This window comes from Euleptes europaea, chromosome 10 (assembly GCF_029931775.1).
Source record: "Euleptes europaea isolate rEulEur1 chromosome 10, rEulEur1.hap1, whole genome shotgun sequence".
In the NCBI taxonomy this organism is placed as follows: Eukaryota; Metazoa; Chordata; class Lepidosauria; order Squamata; family Sphaerodactylidae; genus Euleptes; species Euleptes europaea.
Genome location: NC_079321.1, coordinates 66,317,223 through 66,335,272, shown reverse-complemented (window position 1 = coordinate 66,335,272; position 18,050 = coordinate 66,317,223). Strand labels below are relative to the sequence as shown.

Here is an 18,050-nt window from a genome sequence, read left to right as displayed (position 1 = left end):
TCCAACACTGCACATTTGATAAAGCTGAACGTGTTGCTGAAAAAATACTGATCTTGCCAAATATTTGCATTTATTCTTCTGCCAGCTGCGGTTTCTCAGTGCCATTTTCCTTTGTCCTCACAGTTTCCAGCCTCATTTGCCCACATTGTGTTTGAATTGGTCCGGTTGTAATAATCTGTACGATTTTGTTTGGACATTTTGATGATGTCACATCAGACATAGTATAATGAAATCATTGACAAAATTACTACAGCCAGTAAGACTGAACGACAGCATGAGCAAATGAGGTAGAGATCTACTAGGTCAAAGAAAACAGTTATCTGCATATTTTCCCTCCAGGGGGCTGAAGGCAGTCGGTATAGGGAAGAGAAACTTATCTCCTTGGCTCAGATCCATCAGAGCATTTCTGCAGACTGAAGGATTTCCACCCATGGATTACAACTTTCTTGCCTCCGCCCTGCCACTGTATCCTAAAATGTCCTTAATGAAGGATAGGGCCTCTTAGGACCTCTTAGGACCTCCCAGGAGCAGCATTTTCAGAGGTATTTTGGGCTGCAGTGAGTGGAGGAGGAGAGAAAGCCACATTCCATGGGCAGAAATCTTCCTGTCACTGGAAACACTCCAGTAGATGCAAGCCGGTGGTTGCTCTTTCCACTTAAATACCAGAAGGCTTGATTTGCAGGTTTTCCAACTCTGCGATTAGTTTGGGTATTTTTACTATATAGTTAAAGGATTTTGTTTATGTGCATTTGGAGATCTGTACATGCAGACTGTCATAGTTCCAGAGCGGCAACAGGTGTCCAGTTGTGTGGACAGAATCTCTTTAAACTAATGAAAACCTCTTATTTGCATATTCAGATATTTTAAGATCACATGTTAGTAATCTTAGCATTTAGTGGTCAAAATTTTGTGTTTGTTTATAATCTGAATTACATGCTGAGGACGTCTTAAATATTAATATATGGGATTATTACTGCAACATTAAACCTATCATTTAAAAACAAGCATTCAGCAAATGCTAATAAACTTGTTCAAATGTGTTATTTCATCAACTAACATGTTAACTTTTATTTCTCACTTTTATTGTGATTAGAGTATGCGAGCTTCTACAAGGTGGAGCCATAATGAATAAATTTTACCAACCTCATGAAGCTCATATTCCCTACCTCCTCCAGCTGTTTATAGATTACAACTTGTATGGAATGAATTTAATAAACCTGGCTGCTGTGAAGTTCAGAAAGGCAAAGAAAAAAGGTGTGCATAAAGTCCAGTTCGTAGAAAACATTTTAGACGTCTCTTGTATACTAGTTATAAACTACTGCCTTTGTAATAATTAATGTATATTCCATACTATTCTTTACTGTTAATCAGTGCCATTTAGTGTGAAAACAAAGGTGACAAGAAACACTGAGTGCGTGTGGGGGGGATTGCATCACAAAATTTAAAATCAGTATGCCCACTTGAATTCTGTTAGTGTCATTTTTCTAAGGGATAAAAGACATAAAACTGGATCTAAGATAAACAAAGCAGTCTTCCTGCCAGTGGATCATACTGTTGCCCGGAATACGTTGCTCCTCTGCTTTAGAAAATGCGAAAATGCGGAATGAGTGTTGGCCCATTTTGTGAAGCACAGAAGTATTCTTAGTCTGTTGTGAAAAAACCTTTTTTCAAAGCTGTGTTTGTGCAACATAGATCAGTTATAGTGGACAGAATATTGATTGCGCGCCCCCCCCATTCTTTCATTGAGCAGTTTCTAGGGGAATGCTTGTAGCATGTGCAGCAAAGGGGTGAAATCAACTGTTTTCTCCTGCAAAAACCATGCTAGGAAGGAATGGAGCAGCAAAATCAAGGTTTTCATGTGGAAAACATCTGGGGGGCAGCAGGAGCCCTTCTTCCTCCTGTGGTGCCATCCTAAGACCATTTGGCTTTCTTTCTTTCTCCCCCCCCCCCCCACGTTAGATGCCAGGAAGAAGAATGCATTAGTATGTGACTTAATGCAATAAAATTTGAGAGCTGAACCTCACAAGTATTTTCTCTGTGTGTAAGAGTGTGTGTTGTTGGTGCCAGATTATTTTGTTCTGATGCTACTTCTTGTATTCCCTCAGTTAAAAAAGTATCTAGATTAAAATAATAAGGCGCAAACAGATTTGTTGGTATAGTTCTCTTGCATGACTTCAAGTTCTTCTACTTGAACAGACTTCTGAAGAACACTGTCTTTTCTTCTCTAGACTAGACAGCATTTACTTTCATGACATAATTCTACCTTCATTCTCACTCTGCAACTGGAATTTACTTCTTTATTTAAATTATTTATGTACCTTTTCTTTCATGCACCTGGAGCTGTTTATATTGAATGTGTAGTTCAAGAAATGATACATGAATGATTTTTCAAAAATGCGGTATTTATAGTAACATTATTAATTAGTAGAATCCAATTATAAGTACTGGAAAGTGCTTTTGTTTTCTCTTTGTAGGTGATTCGTTGGATGGAATTGAATGTGTTAGAGATCATTTATCAGGACATTCGACTACCAGTGCCCTTCTTCGATGGGAAGATAACCAAATACCAAGGTTGGCATAATTGAAGACTTTAAAAAAAAAATCAGTTTACTGTGCCTAACTACAGTTAAGAGATTATGAATAGAAACAGGGATGCATGCACCCTCCCTTTTCAGATTTTTCAGGAGCAGATTAGTAGAGTTACTCACAAGTAGCGAGTAGTGCTACTCACGAGAAACCGTGGGGAAAAGTGGCTGGGGAGGAAAGCTGCCTGAGAAACCTGGGACACCAGCCAGAGCGCAGCAAAGAAAGCTCACTGGAGCGCCAGGGAAGCAGCAGAGGCAAAGCAAACAAGAAAGCCCCACCCCGTCAAACAGCTGAGTGATGGTAGGGCGGAGGAGCGAATCCAGCTAATTGGAAAGATAGGAACAGGAGGAGGCAGGGAAAGCCTCACGCCAGCAGTTGCAGTTATACTGTAAGTTTCTAACCAGCCTGTTTCCTCCCCCGCCCTACCGCCACTCAGCTGTTTGGCGGGGGTGGGGGCTTTCTTTTTTGCTTTACGCGGCTTCCCTGGTGCCCCAGGTTTCTCGTGAGTAGCACTACTCACGAGTAGGAACAGGAGGGGGCAGGGAAAGCCGCACACCGGCACATCCAGTGAAACTATGTGACGTCATCGGTTGCCACCCCCAACCCTGCCTCCCTAAATCTCCCGCTGGTTGCAAGGTAGGACCTGGCAACCCTATCCCTCGAAGTAATATCAAAGAATTGTGAAACTCTAGCTGGAGTCTTGAATGTAATTGAATGTCTTCTCCCACACAACATGGTGTTGCTGCCAGGTTTTTTATTTTTGCCCATTTCTGCTTCTCTCTTCAGTTCTTTGTTTTGTGTCTAGCATGACAATAACTGGGAAAGGCAAGGGCCTGGTCTACAGATACAGAAGTATGAGGTGTTCATCCTGAGGTGGCAGAGAGTAGCCCTTATATCAGATTAGGGCTGGGGATTTTATTTTAAATGGTTCCCCCTCCCCTCTGAAAAGTTCCTTGGTTAGAAATATTGGCATGGAAGAGGGAGAAGTTCTAGCCAGCCTATCTGGTCTGCTAGTTTCCTACTTGTGGGGGCTTTTATATGGCAGGATCCACAAATAATATCTGCTGTCTGAAATGGGCACAGTTCTACCATCTTGTTCTGCTGCAGGTGTAGATCCAGCCTGAGAAGAGTATGTGTGTGAGAGAGATCTTATTTCTGTTCCCCTGTCCTTTTGCCTTTCTGAGCTGGCTGTGAGCCAAGGTCAAACAAGAACAGAAAAGTCTGTGAGCTACAGAATTCTCTCATTCATGCTGCCCTCTTACTAAGGATGAAGACATAGAGGGAGGATTAGCAACCGATGGTGGCAGACTTTTGCCCATTTCTCCCTCCAGTTGCAGATCCCTGTTTCATACCAAGTGCTATTCTTGGGGATCCCTTGACCTTCCACAGGGACAGCTTTTTGTGGGGGTACAGAGTGGACCAGTACAGTGGGAGGAAGAAAAGTTGCAGCTCTGCTCACAATACTTTGGATCCAATCCAGTTATTTATTGGTTTTTATAATTAAATATGGGCAATACAACTAACATGGGAAGCATCTATGGTCAGTAAGCCACAGTGGTAATAAACACACTGTATACCAAATATATCTTGCATTATAGAATCCCCATATTCCAGAAATGAAATTTAAATTACTTTATCAAGTCCCTTTCATGCTAATCACTTGGAAACAGCCTTGCTTCTGATACTACTCTCCTGGACTCATTTGTTTGTCTTGGAAATGTGACCTTTTTGACGTTTGTGCGATCAATAATTCAATACAGCATGACTAACCTCTCCTTAGAATAAATGTTATTATCAAGACTAAGCAGCTGTTCTGTTGCTAACTAGTCTCTTACACTCCATTGACTGACTTGTGCAATTTTTTTAGTCTTTAAACTCCCTAGATGTGTGACCAGCAAATCAGTACTGAAACATTCACACTCTTTATCTTCTGTAATAACAGCAACATGATATCTGCTTTAAAACTTTAGTGTGGAGTCTCACCAACTCCCGATAGCCTTATTCCCACAACTTTTTTAAAAAAAACTCTCAACCTCATGGAAATACAAGCAGAAAACAGTCCTGAAAGGTTATTACTGCCTATATCTTAAATGAATCATCAATGAAAATGCAGCTATTGTGGTGATACCATAATTGTTTGCTAAGCATTTATCATAATTTAGATGCCTAATATCTTGTACGTATAATGCTTTCCTCAAATGAAAGAACTAAACTTGAGTCTAGAAGCATCTTGGAGATCAACAACATTTTACAGGGTATAAGCTTTCGTGTGAAATTAAAGTGTGCGCATGGAGGGGATGAAACATGACACAACTATTTAGTTCCTTATTATGTGGCAGTATGTTGAATGTGAAATAGCACAGGTTAGGAAAAGATTCAAATGGTTTTTGTAAGTACTTTATGACCACAAATATATAGGAGTAGGGCTTTTTTGTTACTGTATTCACCAGTACTGGCACTTTTCTGGTTCTCCCAAGTACTGATCCTCCTACACCAGGTCTGCTTACTCAGTCAGAGAAAGAAGACCCTCACGGACCTCCAAGTGAGGATTATAGAGGGAGGGGGGAATTGGTGGAAATCGACACAACCCTAGATATGAGTACTGGCATCTTTTTAAAAAAGCAAAGCACTGTATAAGAGTATTACATTTTAAGTAGTTGATCTGTTGGTAAAAGGCTAATTATCAATTAAATATTCTTTACTTGGTTGACAACTATATACAGTTTTCCTGTGTACCAATAGACAAAACAACTCATGTGAGTTAGTGATGTCCATTTCATAATGTGCATGATGCTCTCGCTAATAAATATTTAAGTATGAAACTTAGGATAGGTATTAATAATTAGAGGTTCCTGCTTTAAAGGTTAATATTTTATGTAAATAATAAGTTGTAGATTTTTGTAATTTATAATGTCAAAAAGGACACATTTGTAGTTCTTTAAACATCTGCTTTCCCATACATCTCCTGTGTTTAAACTGAACCACAAATCTCTGCCCTTGCAGACAGTCCCTCTTGCATAATCATGTGCATCTGTGCCCTCTGAGTATAATAACACACTCTTTATCTTGATTATGACCGGGTCATGACTTGGTTCTTCGGCTTAGCCAGTGTGACATGATTCCATTTTACTTTCCTTATATTCCTTTTCTTCTCTCACCCACAGATCTTGATGAATGTATTCAGATATCACAAACAAGCTGATATTGGATGAGATTATGCCAGCTTTATAATGGCTCTCAGATTCTCCTCCATTTTCCACTTGTAAGCAGAGCTGAGATGAAAAATTTCCTAAACCAGGAAGTCTTTAACTTCAGTTTGTGTAACATCCAAATTCCAATTTTTTTTTCTTTTCTTTTTATTTATTTATTTGCTGTTTATAAACCAGGATTCCAAGACAGATTTTAATCCTGGTGTAGAACCTTGATTTCTAAGTAAGAAACAAGCTAATTTTTAAAAATCCAATGTAGAAGAAATTATGGTTAGTTTTTAAAAAGTCTTCAAGCTCTGTTCAGTGCACAAAGGATGGAGGGAGAATAAACCATCCTCATTCTCATCACCGTTTGTTTGTGATATCTGAATGCAGCTTTTGCCGCCTGTCTTTCTGTGCTGCTACAGTTTGGAGCCTCTGCCAGTGTTATTGGTGTGGGTATAGTGATGACGTGGGCACTGCAGCATTTGGGTGTATAACTGATGCACCAGCCAGTCATCTACGTCTTTTGTATGAATGACAAGACTTTCTCATTTTAACTACAGCCTAAAATGCTTTGAACCTGAAATTACTGGATTGTTTATTTAAAAATGTGTTCCGGTTTTAAAACCGATAAGGATGGTCAGTCATATATAATTACATGCAATTTTCCTAATGAGTTTAGGTAAAGAGAAATTTCATAATACTATACTAATCCTCCAATTCCAATTTAACTGCAGCTCTTTAATACTAGAGGACGTTGAACCACAGAGTACCTGTGAGTTGGAAGTGGATGCAGTGGCTGCAGATATTTTAAACAGATTGGATATTGAAGGTAAATATTTTTGTGAGTAATCCATCAGGATGGTGACAGGTTCAAATTTCATTATTTATATAGCACCATGATGACTTAGGTAGTAGGAAAAATGACAGGGAAGGTGGTAATTCTGTACTTTTTGTGAGGAAGAACAGGTTAAGTTGTTTAAGTAGTAGGAAAGCTTTGGTCAAGTTGAGGGTAGTAAATGAACACTATGGGCAGGGGCAAAATGAGGGAGAATGGCAGGGAGGGAAGAGGGAGAGTTGGATGAAGCTGTGGAGATCTTTAGAGGTAAAAACAGAGTTCTTGCTGGACATGGTAGAGGAATGAAAGCTAATGAAGTGTTACAACAAGTGGTGTTGCATAGAATGGGAGAAATTTAGGTTGAGGTTTGAAAAAGTTATGGTAGTCAAGGCAGGAGATGACCAGAGAATGAATGAGAATTTAGCCAAGGGAATAGAGAGTAATGAATGGATTCTTAAAATGTGTAGCATGAGTCCAAGTAACTAATTGGGGGGGGGGGAATGGAAAAGGGTCCAAGGGCACATGATGCAGCAGCCTGGCTGAACCTAAACAGGTATGTATCTATCTGTGAGAGTTATATGAGATATACATACAGTTAAATAAGATAACACCAACGATGCATGTTCAGTATTGAGGGTCATGCCAACAGATACAGATTGAGATCAAAGACAGTGATACTTCAGTCTTGGATATGTTGAGTTTGAGATGGCAGTGAGACACATACAAGTGGCTGTGTATCAGAAGAAGCAGGACTAGACAAACAATGGAAAGTCTGAAGTAGAGACGTTCAGCTGTGTGTTGTATATATTTTAAGTGGCACTGAAAGACATGGAATTTGATGAGGTCACCCAAACAGTGAATGTCGTCTTAAAATAGCAGACGATCAAGAATATGGAGACATTCCCAGCGAAGATAGGAAAAGCAGAGGAGTAGCTTCCCAAATGTAACATTTCTCCAGTACTTACACCAGTATTTCCTCAGACTGAATTATAATAAGCAATGTAAATATGCTACATAAGCAGTAAATAAATGGAATTGCAAATGCAGTTAACAAAGGTCTAATATAATAGAAATCAGGGTAGAGAATACTGGTAATGCCACTCATATGTTCTTGTTGCTTAATAAGATATAGAAAAATACACACAATATTAATTCTTTTACAATCCTGGGGGCATGGTATTTGTATAAAACTGGCTTCATATGCTAGAGAAGTTAACTTTTATGAATTCTTTGCTGCAAAGAATGAATCCTTATAATTATGTACTCTGTTACTTGCAAAGAAGGAGGTAATTCTTATGCCCTGCAGAGAATGTATTAGCAAAAATTAGTATTCATTTTAATAAGCTTGGTATTTCTGATGCTGATGCTGTGTTTTATTTTTTCAGCCCAGATTGGTCGGAATCCAGGTTTGCAAGCAATATGGGAAGATGAGAAACAACGTCGTAGAGAGAACAAGGAGTCCTCTCAGATTAGTCCTCCTAATTCCCAAGGTAAGCAGTGACAAACTTTTCTTCTTTGTCAGTACAGTCACTGGATAATTTAACCATTGTTTTTGCTAATGCATATAATGCTTGTCAGGTTTTTATTGTAAATTGCCTTGGGAGCCACTGTGGTTGAAAGGTGGTCCATTCATGTCATTCTCCAGTGGTTCTGTGGATGGGATACTCTTCAAGATGTGGAGAACTCCTTCTCTTGGGGCTCTCTCTCGAAGCAGCAAAAAACGAGAGACTCTTCCCCTCCCACTGACTGACTGGCAAACAGATGAAAGATCATAGTTTGGCTCTGTTTCTAATGGAATATTTAGAGCAGCAGTTGTTATTTTTCTCTTCCTTCCCCCGTTCCTTCGGGTGATTTGGGGTCTTCTCCATAAAGCTGAAGGGAGAAAAAAACATTCCGTTCCAATAGCTGTTTCCTCTTCACCAGCATTGCTCCATCCACCAGAGAGACTGTGCCTGGTAGGAACCCCTGACTCCACTTGCTGCCCTGGCCAGAAGAAAGTATTATAGTGGCTTCAGCTTGGGACTTAAGCTTTTAAATATTCCATTAGCACTTCCTTGTCCTTTCTCCGTTCCTGATCAAGAAAGAGCATTCTGAGGGTGATGGCATTCTGAAGGAATATTAATGAGTCATCAATAATCTCATTGACCTTTCCTCTGTTAAAAACGGAGGGGGGAGGGGGGAAGGCAAGTATCTCTTGCTTTCCCTGTTTATCTTTGTGGTTTTCTGTGCAGTCCAACATTGGTACCATGCTTGCCCAGTCCTGCTGGGGGGAATCTTCTAAAGCTCTTAAAAAGACTCAAAACACACCCATGCCCCCCACACACTATCTTTTCCTGCCTTTCTGATGGATTTGTAGGGAGAAGTGAACACTCTCCCTTAGTTCTTTCTCTGCTTCCACAGAGAAAGTGCATTCTTGGCTGAGTTCTTCTTTATTGTTTCTATGTGGTGGTTCGGTTGTCCTATGGTTTGGAGATGGAAGAGGACTTTTGTTTCAGACAAATTGCTTTAAGCAATAAGAGAAATATTTCAGTCTTGTGAATGACTGCCATAACAAAAAGGCATTATTTAAAGAATGTACTGGGTCTGGAGCCAAAATCCCACAATGGGATAAGTACTCCTTGTGCTTATTCGGCTTGGGCAAGTGACATGATGTCTCAATTTTAATTTTTATTTTTAATTTTATTCATTTATACCCCACCTTTCTCCCCAATAAGGACCCAAAGTGGCTTTCATTGTTCTCCTGTCCTCCATTTTATCCTCCCAGAAGCCCTGTGAGGTAGATTAGGCTAAGAGAGTGACTTGGCCAAGGTCACCCAGTGAGCTTCCATTGCACAAGTGGGGATTTGAACTTGGTCTTCCAGATACTAATTCAACACACTTAACCACTACACCACACTGCTTGCTGGAAATTTACATGGAAATTGCCATGATAAAGCTTTGAGGCTGAAAGCAGCACTTTGGAAGAAGACACTTTTAAGTTCCAGTTCCCTCAAAGGCCTTGACATTGAGTACCTCTATATCACCTCAGACACAGGCTAGATCATCCTCCATTCTGACAGGTTTGAAGCTGGTGTTTTTGAATCTGGCTCCACCACCTTTGGTTCCATCCAAGCCTGCTGTCCACGGTTGCAGCTCAGCTCCTAAGTGACAGCATAAATATATGGGGCCAGCACCTTTGGAACCAACCAAGCCTAAATGCCATCATAGCTATTACAAGCTCTCCTTGAGCTCCAAGACCCAGGAGGCCCGAGTCCTGGCCAGTTCCAAGGACACAGTCACTCATTCAGACCAGCACATCCTCTCTCTGTCAATGGCTGGTGTGAGGGAGGGATTGAAGCTGGCATTTTAAGCTTGTGAGATACAGGCTTCGGGAGCGCATCCAAAAGATCCTTGTTGGATTGAAAAATACTATATACTTATATGAGAGGAAGGTACAAGAAGTTCCTTCTGTTCCTGCACAGCAGCAAGGAAACAGCACATCTGAAGCAGGGAGGAGCAGCACATGACCAACTTTCCTGCCACAACTGGCGGGTGATTTACAAATGACTTTGAAAATTCACCTCAGTGACTGACCACTCAGAAATAGCTAGATGGTATTAACATAAAAGAAAACATGAATACTATTCTACGTGGACACAGTTTGTCTACTGGGATTTCTATCAAGTCCTTGAGATTTCTATCAAGTCACATGCCCTTCTGGCATAATTTTGCAGAATTTACTTCACATAGCAGCTCCAGCGTGGTGTAGTGGCTAAGAGCAGTGGTTTGGAGCGGTAGAGTCTGATCTGGAGAACCGGGTTTGATTCACCCACTCCTCCACATGAGTGGCAGAGGCTAATCTGGTGAACTGGATTTGTTTTCCTGCTCCTACACACAAAGCCAGCTGGGTGACCTTGGGCAAGTCACGCTTTCCCAGCCTCACCTACCTCACAGAGCGTCTGTTGTGGGGAGGGGAAGGGAAGGTGATTGTAAGCCAGTTTGATTCTGCCTTAAGTGGTAGAGAAAGTCGGCATATAAAAACTAACTCTTCCTTCTTCTAAGGGTTCACCTAACTGCCATTGCAGCTTTCCAATCTTAATGTTTTTTGCCCAGAGTGAATCTAAGATTTTTTTAAAGAGCCTATGGAATAAGTTTTCATGTATTCCTGCCCTAGTTGCACAGTGGAGCCTTTTCTTGTATATCTAAGCCTTTAAAGCCACTGGCAGAGTGTTCCCCTCACCTCCTATCCTGGAAAGTAGCATTTTTAAGAGTTATTGCCTGTGCAGTCTCAAAATTGCAGGTTCGGCAACATGACTCCACCCCCAAAGTTTTTCAATTTGTTTTTCCTAAGGTGGTTTCAGCATTTCACTTGGCTTAGGGCATCTCCCTCCCTCCCTTTTTCCTAATCCCCATGATCAGACTTAACTCATGTTACATGCTGCGGATGTGCGCAGGGCCATTCAGGAAGGATGCTAGGCTTTTTATTGCATACAGTGGCCCAACAATAGGTCCAAAGTCTCTCCTCTATTCCTCATTGGATTATGTCTGTAATCAGGCTCTGCTATGAGCTGTCCAAGGTTCCATCCCATCCAGGTGCATGGTCCATTCCACTAGGGCACAAGCTTCTTTGGTTGCAGTGAAGTCAGCTCTACCTGTCGAAGCAGTGTGAAAGGCAGCCATGTGGTCCTCCAGTTCAACATTTGTGAAGCATTACACCATGGAGGTTGATGTGGCAAAGGAAGCAGAAGTTGGAAAAGAAGTGTTACAGTTGTTGTTTCATTAACAGCATCATACCCACCTTCTTCAAGAGGGTAAGTTAGCTCACTAATCTCCCATGTGGGATTGCACAGAGACCATGATGATGAAAACATGGTTGCACTTAACCTGAATATTGTTCATCGAGTGACTTCTGTGCAGTCACACATCCATCCCTCCAGCCCCTCTGATCTCTCAGCTGTTCTATGATTAAGTGTGCGTTGGTGAGCTCTTAGCGGCAGCAAATTAGAACAGGGGGGCATTCCCTTCCCTCTACACATCTGTAAAAAAGGGTGGGAAAGATAGCACAGGGGAGCATTCCATGCCTTTTTAAGAATTCTAGAAGTTTCCCCATGGTGAGCCTGCACTAGCACAGTACTCATGTGTGACTGCACAGGAGACTACCCATTGAACAACATTTACAGGTAAGTGCAACTATGTTTTCCTCTCTCCTCCCCTATCTAGCTTAACCAGTGCAGAAATTCTGAATTGTACTTGTCTACTCCAGGCTCTTTAAACCCAGGCTGCTCCTTTTTCAGAAGCATTTCTCACATTGTAGGCTATCATCTCTTCTTTTTAAACATCCAACCTTCAAATTTCCCTCAGAAAAAGGCAGAATTATTGAAAAAGAGGTTTTCCCTTGTGAGTTTTCCCCAAGCTCCTTAGTGCTTAAGATCCTGGAGTTGTATAACTTCTGTAGAGACATTAGATGAGACACTAGAGGGGTGGGCAGCACCTATTCATAACAAGACTTATATAGACTGTCATAGATTTGCCTCTAAATTTTATACTGTACTTTATTCTCCAGCTGTTCCAAGAGAAACTGATGGTTTGCCTCAGGTTCCCTGTGACAAGCACCTTGGTAGGTCAGAGAGCTCATTCCAAGTTCTTGAGGGCTCAAAGTCACTAGACCGAACCAAACTCCATCCTATCAACTAATTAGAGCTCAAGAGCCATTTGTCTGCTACTATTAGAGTGCCAGCTTCACCTGAGGGATCACAGAGTTCTCTATATATACAGTGCTTTAGCCCAAGTATACATACATTATCAGGAGGCACAATATCCAATTGTGTTCACAGCAAAGGCTAGGGAATGCTATCCTAGCCTGAAATTCATTTAAAATTGCTCAAGGCAGAACACATAGTGGGAAGCAAGAGTTCAAACATGGGCTAGCTCAGCAAGTCATTGTTGAACCAACCAGAATGGCATCTTCACTTGGCACTATTCAATCACATTCGCAGAAACTGGAAATCTGTAGCTTGATCTCTTTGCCTTATCAGAGGCAAGTTCTTCTCCCATTACCACTATCAGAAGGCATTGAGAACAGATGCTTTAAACACGTGGCCAGAAGGATTGTTATATTCATTTCCTCCTATCAGCTTCTTCCCCAGGGTTGTAGAGAAATGAAGGCAATTAAGGGCAGAAGTGATCCTGGTGGTACTTCCCTTGCTGAAGAGGTCATAGTTCACAGACTTCTAAGAGTCTGTCCAGAAACCATGGTAACTCCCATGTTGTAGAGATCCGTCTCGGAGCCCAAGCCAGAATTCTTCCATCCCACAGCTTGGAGATCCCACAGCACCATATCAAATTAGGCTACTCCAAAAGGGTCAGATATTTTTCTTGCCTCACAAACGGTATCAACTAATAGGATTTACGACACCAAGTGGTAGACCGTCTCTAGATAGTGTGAATACCACCATAAAGGTCCTAACGTTCTGCGTGGATCTTTCATAGATTTCTTTCAAAAAGGTTCAAGAAAAGTCTGAGCTTAAGCACCTTGCAATGCCAATTATCAACCATTTCTAACTTTTTGGTCTCTGATAAAATCATTCTCACACTACCCTTAAATTTGTAGATTCCTGAGGGGGGTATTAGTAATTAAACTTTTTATAATTCATAGGTTTCCATCATGGAATCTCAGTTCTTTCAGCACTAAGCAAATCCCCTTTTGAGTCTTTGGCCACATGTCCTTAAAAATTCACAAAATAGTTTTCTTGGTATTAAAATCACATCTGTGCACCACACAACTTTGTCGTTTCATCTCAGATAATGAGGCAACAGAATAGAGCCTCTAGAGATTGCCCCAGGATTATCTAGTCCAACCCCCTGCACAATGCAGGAAATTCACAACTACTTGCCCCTACACCTCCAGTGACCCCTGCTCCATGCCCAGAAGGTGGCAACAAAAACCCTCCAGGATCCCTGGCCAATCTGGCCTTGGAGGAAAATTGCTTCCTGACCCCAAAGTGGCGATCGGCATTACCCATGGCATGTAAGAAAGGGCCAAAAGGGCCAAACACTGACACAACCCTTCCTGCCCTCCCTCTCATGATTGCCTAATTTCACAGAATCAGCATTGCTGACAGATGGCCATCTCACCTCTGCTTAAATACTTCCAAAGAAGGAAAGCCCACCGCCTCCTGAGGAAGCCTATTCCAGTGAGGAACCGCTCTAATTGTCAAAAGGTTCTTCCTAATGTTTAGCCAGAAACTCTTGTGATTCAATTTCAACCCATTAGTTCTGGTCCGGCCTTCTGGGGCAACAGAAAACAACTCTACACCATCCTCTATATGACAGTCCTTCATGTACTTGAAGATGGTTATCATAGCACCTCTCAGTCATCTCCTCTCCAGGCTAAACATACCCAGCTCCTTCAACCTTTCCTCATAGGACTTGGTCTCCAGACCCCTCATCATCTTCATTGCCCTCCTCTGGACACATTCCAGCTTGTCTACATCCTTCTTAAATTGTGGTGCCCAAAACTGAACACAATGCTCTAGGTGAGGTGTAACCAGAGCAGAGTAAAACGATACCATCACTTCGCATGATCTAAACACTATACTTCTGTTGATACAGCCTAAAATTGCATTTGCCTTTTTAGCTACCACATCACACTGCTGACTCAGGTTCAGTGTTTGGTCTGCTAAGACCCCTAGATCCTTTTCGCACACACTACTGCTCCCCCATCCTATAATTATGCATTTGATTTTTCCTACCTAAATGCAGAACTTTACATTTATCTCTGTTGAAATTCATTTTATTAGTTTTAGCCCAATTCTCCAGCCTGTCAGGATCATCCTGTATCCTAGCTCTTTCTTTTATCGTATTTGCTACCCCTACCAATTTAGTATCATCAGCAAATTTAATAAGCATCCTTTTTATTCTTTCATCCAAATCATTTCTAAAGACATTGAACAATACAGGGCCCAGGACAGATCTCTGAGGCACTCAGTCACTCCTCTCCAAGTGGATGAGGAACCATTAACAAGCACTCTTTGGGTGCAATCTGTCAACCAATTACAGATCTACCTAACAGTAATAGGATCTAAACCACATTTTCCCAATTTGTCAACAAGAATATTATGTGGAACCTTATCAAAAGCCTTACTGAAATCAAGATAAACTATGTCCACAACATTTCCCTGGTCCAGCAAGGTAGTAACTTTTTCAAAACAGTCTGACTTGACTTGTTTTTGAGAAACCCTTGCTGGCTCTTAGTAATCACATGCCTCCTCATTCTTTTATATTATATTAATTTTTATTAAAACAATTCTTCACAGTTTCTCTCCAAATGAGTTATTGACCTGGAGAATGCATCTTATAATGTTTTTGTGGGACTACAGAATATATTGCTAAATACATAGGAATGTTCTAAACAAAATACTACACACTTTGGAATTGGCTGTGGACTGCTTAAAACTCACAGACCATGTATTGTGTGCTTGAACTTAAATTATTTTAAAAATTCTATGAAGAGGGAAAATAGTTATCGTCCAATCAGCCTTTTGTCTTGCTTAGGCAAATTGTATTCCTCCTACTTATTAAAGAGGCTGTTGGACTGGGTTGAGAGTAATGACATCCTTGGCTGGGAACAGATTGGCTTAAGAAGGGGTTGGTCTGTCACGGACCACTGTTTAGTGCTCTCCCATCTAGCCGAGAAATATTCCTCCCCCAGAAATGGCACCCTTTATGCGGGTTTTATGGATCTTAAGGGAGCTTTTGATACCATCCCGAGGGAGAGGCTATGGTTGAAACTATCACATTCTACTATGGATAGGAGGTTACTATGGCTTATTCAGCAATTTCATACCGACCTCACAGCTCAGGTTCGCTGTGGCAACCAAGGAGAACTAACCGAGCCCTTTGAGCTGGTCAAGGGAGTTAGACAAGGTTGCCTCCTTGCTCCTCTCTTGTTTAATCTATACCTGAATGATATGGCAATCAATTTCTCAGAGTTTTGCCACCCCCCAAAGCTTGCAAGTCATCCCACCCCGATTCTACTCTATGCTGACGATGCAGTTCTCCTGTCCCGCACAAGAATTGGTTTGAAAAGATCTTTGCAAACTTTTTCTGAGTACTTCTCTAGGGAAGGTCTTAAAATAAACCATCATAAATCTAAGATTATGATCTTCACTAAGAGGAGAAAAATGCCTCTTTTCGCTGGGTATTAGATGGCTTTGAGGTTGACCAAGTCAAGGAGTTTGTTTACCTTGGCATTCTGTTTTCCCATAACCTAAATTGGAATGCCCATCAAAAAGCAGTGTCCAACAAAATTAAACCTGGGGTTGGTGCTATTGTCAATTTTTTTCACACCAAAGGTGGCAAATATATTCCAGGGGCTATTCAGGTTTTTAACCTGAAAATTACCCCAATTATCCTCTTTGGTGTTGCCATCTGGATTACAGTCATCAATGAATCTATAGATCGTCCACTGCTTCAGTTCTTACGAAAACTCCTAAATGCCCCTCGATGTGTTGCTGGCGTTACTCTTCGTTCCGAGTTTGGCCAAATGTCACTTGAAGCTAGGGCGTGGTTGGCCGCCTTTAAACTACACCTTAAACTGTGCTTTAGCACTGAGGGGTTCCTAGCTTCTCTGAAGCATGACCCTTTTAAATCCTCATGGCAAAAAATCTTAGATGAGAAACGGGCGTTGTTGGGCTTCTCACAGGATATGTTATCAGATCTTGGGAAAACTGAAGCTTTTGCCAAAATTAAAAAGCGCATTAAAGAGCTCGATTATAACAGCACTACTTTTCGTGCTCGTCGCGTCTGTTCATCCCAGTTCTTCGGAATAGCCCCTCCACGTGGTCTGCCTGCCTATACATATTATCTAACAATTCCTCGTCTCTGTAGAGCTTTTTGCTTGGCTAGATTGAATGCTAACCCATGGTAATGCAGGGCAGAATTCTGAATATACCATACTCAGACAGGATCTGCCCTTGCTCTTCTGGCTCTATTGACTCATTAGCCCATGCCCTTTTGGAATGCCGCTTTTACGAGGAACTTCGATCGCACTATATTTCCCCCCTTTTAATATACAAATCCAATGCCTCTGTGACTGACATAATGCCTTTTTTACTAAGTGATAGGGACCGCAAGGCTACATTGTCAGTGGCAAGATTTGTTTCAGTCCTTATATCCCCCCAACACTAGATATATGCTGCTCAAGATCAATTGATCAAGGAGCTTCTAAGGGATAAAAGGAAAGGTATTTATTTAGAAAATTTCTATGCTGTCACACCAGTGATCCTGCTCAATTGTTAATAGACTATCCAGTGAAGTTTCATTTCCTTTTTTATGAATTCTCAGCAGCCTTTCTTTATTGCTACATTAAACATTCAGTATAACATTATTTTCTTATTCAAAGATCGTGGATTTGTGACTGCTACGGAGAGTGAAAAAATCTTTCAGAAGAGGCTTAAAGAAATCCTCAAGCAAAGTGATCTCTCTGTGTAAGCATTTTTCTGAATATTTATCATCTTTGTTTGTGAGCCTTAGTGTCACACTGACAGTTTTCCATTACGTTAATTAGGACATTATCTGGATCAGTAAATTGTGGCAGTGGATCACCAGATTTCTCTGCTGAATTAACACTACATTCTGAGGTAGAATCTCCAACTGTTGTTCCATGTTCACCAGCCAGTATGGTAGAAGTGCATAGTGATAAAGAACTAAACAAAGGTTAGTACTGTTAGTATTGTTAATTTTTAGCTTAGATTGGTCCTAGCTCTAATTATTTTTGTGAAGAAGCTGTGGGAAATATTGTTTTATGTCTGTCTCTGGCTGGGAGAAGTGAAACGGGGAAGGGAAACATAGACATATAAGAAATAATCTCTTACTTTTGAAATCTTCTGCCTATTTTTCTGAGCCAGAAAACACTTGGGAAAACAAAAGAGTGAAATCAAAGTGCAGAAGGTAGAGGCATCTTCTGGTCCCCTAACTTTCTTCTCTCCTACTCACAGTAGGGGAAGGAGGGCTGTAGGGGGAGCACGAAGAAAAACATCTTTCTGATCTTTGGGCTCTTCTGTTGCTCTCTCTAAATTTCTGCTCGAAGCAGAGGGGAGATATGGACTTTGGTACCCCTCCCCTGCCCGTGCCATTTCCCAGTGACTCGGGCCCCCTTCAGCTGTTGTTTCTCTGATAAGGAACATCTATGATTACCTGTCTCATCTAGCTTGGACTTCAGTGTCAGTTTCTCCCTATCTTTCCTCTTCTCTTTTTTTGGGGAACTTTTCCAGCTGGGAAGACCAAAAAGGACAAGAAAAACATTTCAGGAAAAGACCTGTTCCTCATGTATCTTTAATACCCTCCCCCATATATACTTACTTACTTTTCCAAATAAAAATGGTTGGGAAAAGGCAAGGGAGAGACTAAGACCTAGTCTATACATGCAGCAGAATGAGGAGTTAAGAAATGGTAGA

General features: G+C 41.2%; 1 protein-coding gene across 1 annotated transcript in view; it reads left to right on the top strand.

Moving 5' to 3' along the window:
- The window catches only part of REV3L (REV3 like, DNA directed polymerase zeta catalytic subunit), a 112,331-nt gene that overhangs the window by 29,668 nt on the left and 64,613 nt on the right, over positions 1–18,050 (top strand). The window contains exons 4-9 of the mRNA XM_056856958.1: positions 1,094–1,254; positions 2,475–2,571; positions 6,515–6,609; positions 8,001–8,105; positions 16,997–17,081; positions 17,162–17,310. Coding sequence (XP_056712936.1) covers positions 1,094–1,254; positions 2,475–2,571; positions 6,515–6,609; positions 8,001–8,105; positions 16,997–17,081; positions 17,162–17,310 — 692 coding nt within the window. The remainder of the gene's footprint in view (positions 1–1,093; positions 1,255–2,474; positions 2,572–6,514; positions 6,610–8,000; positions 8,106–16,996; positions 17,082–17,161; positions 17,311–18,050) is intronic.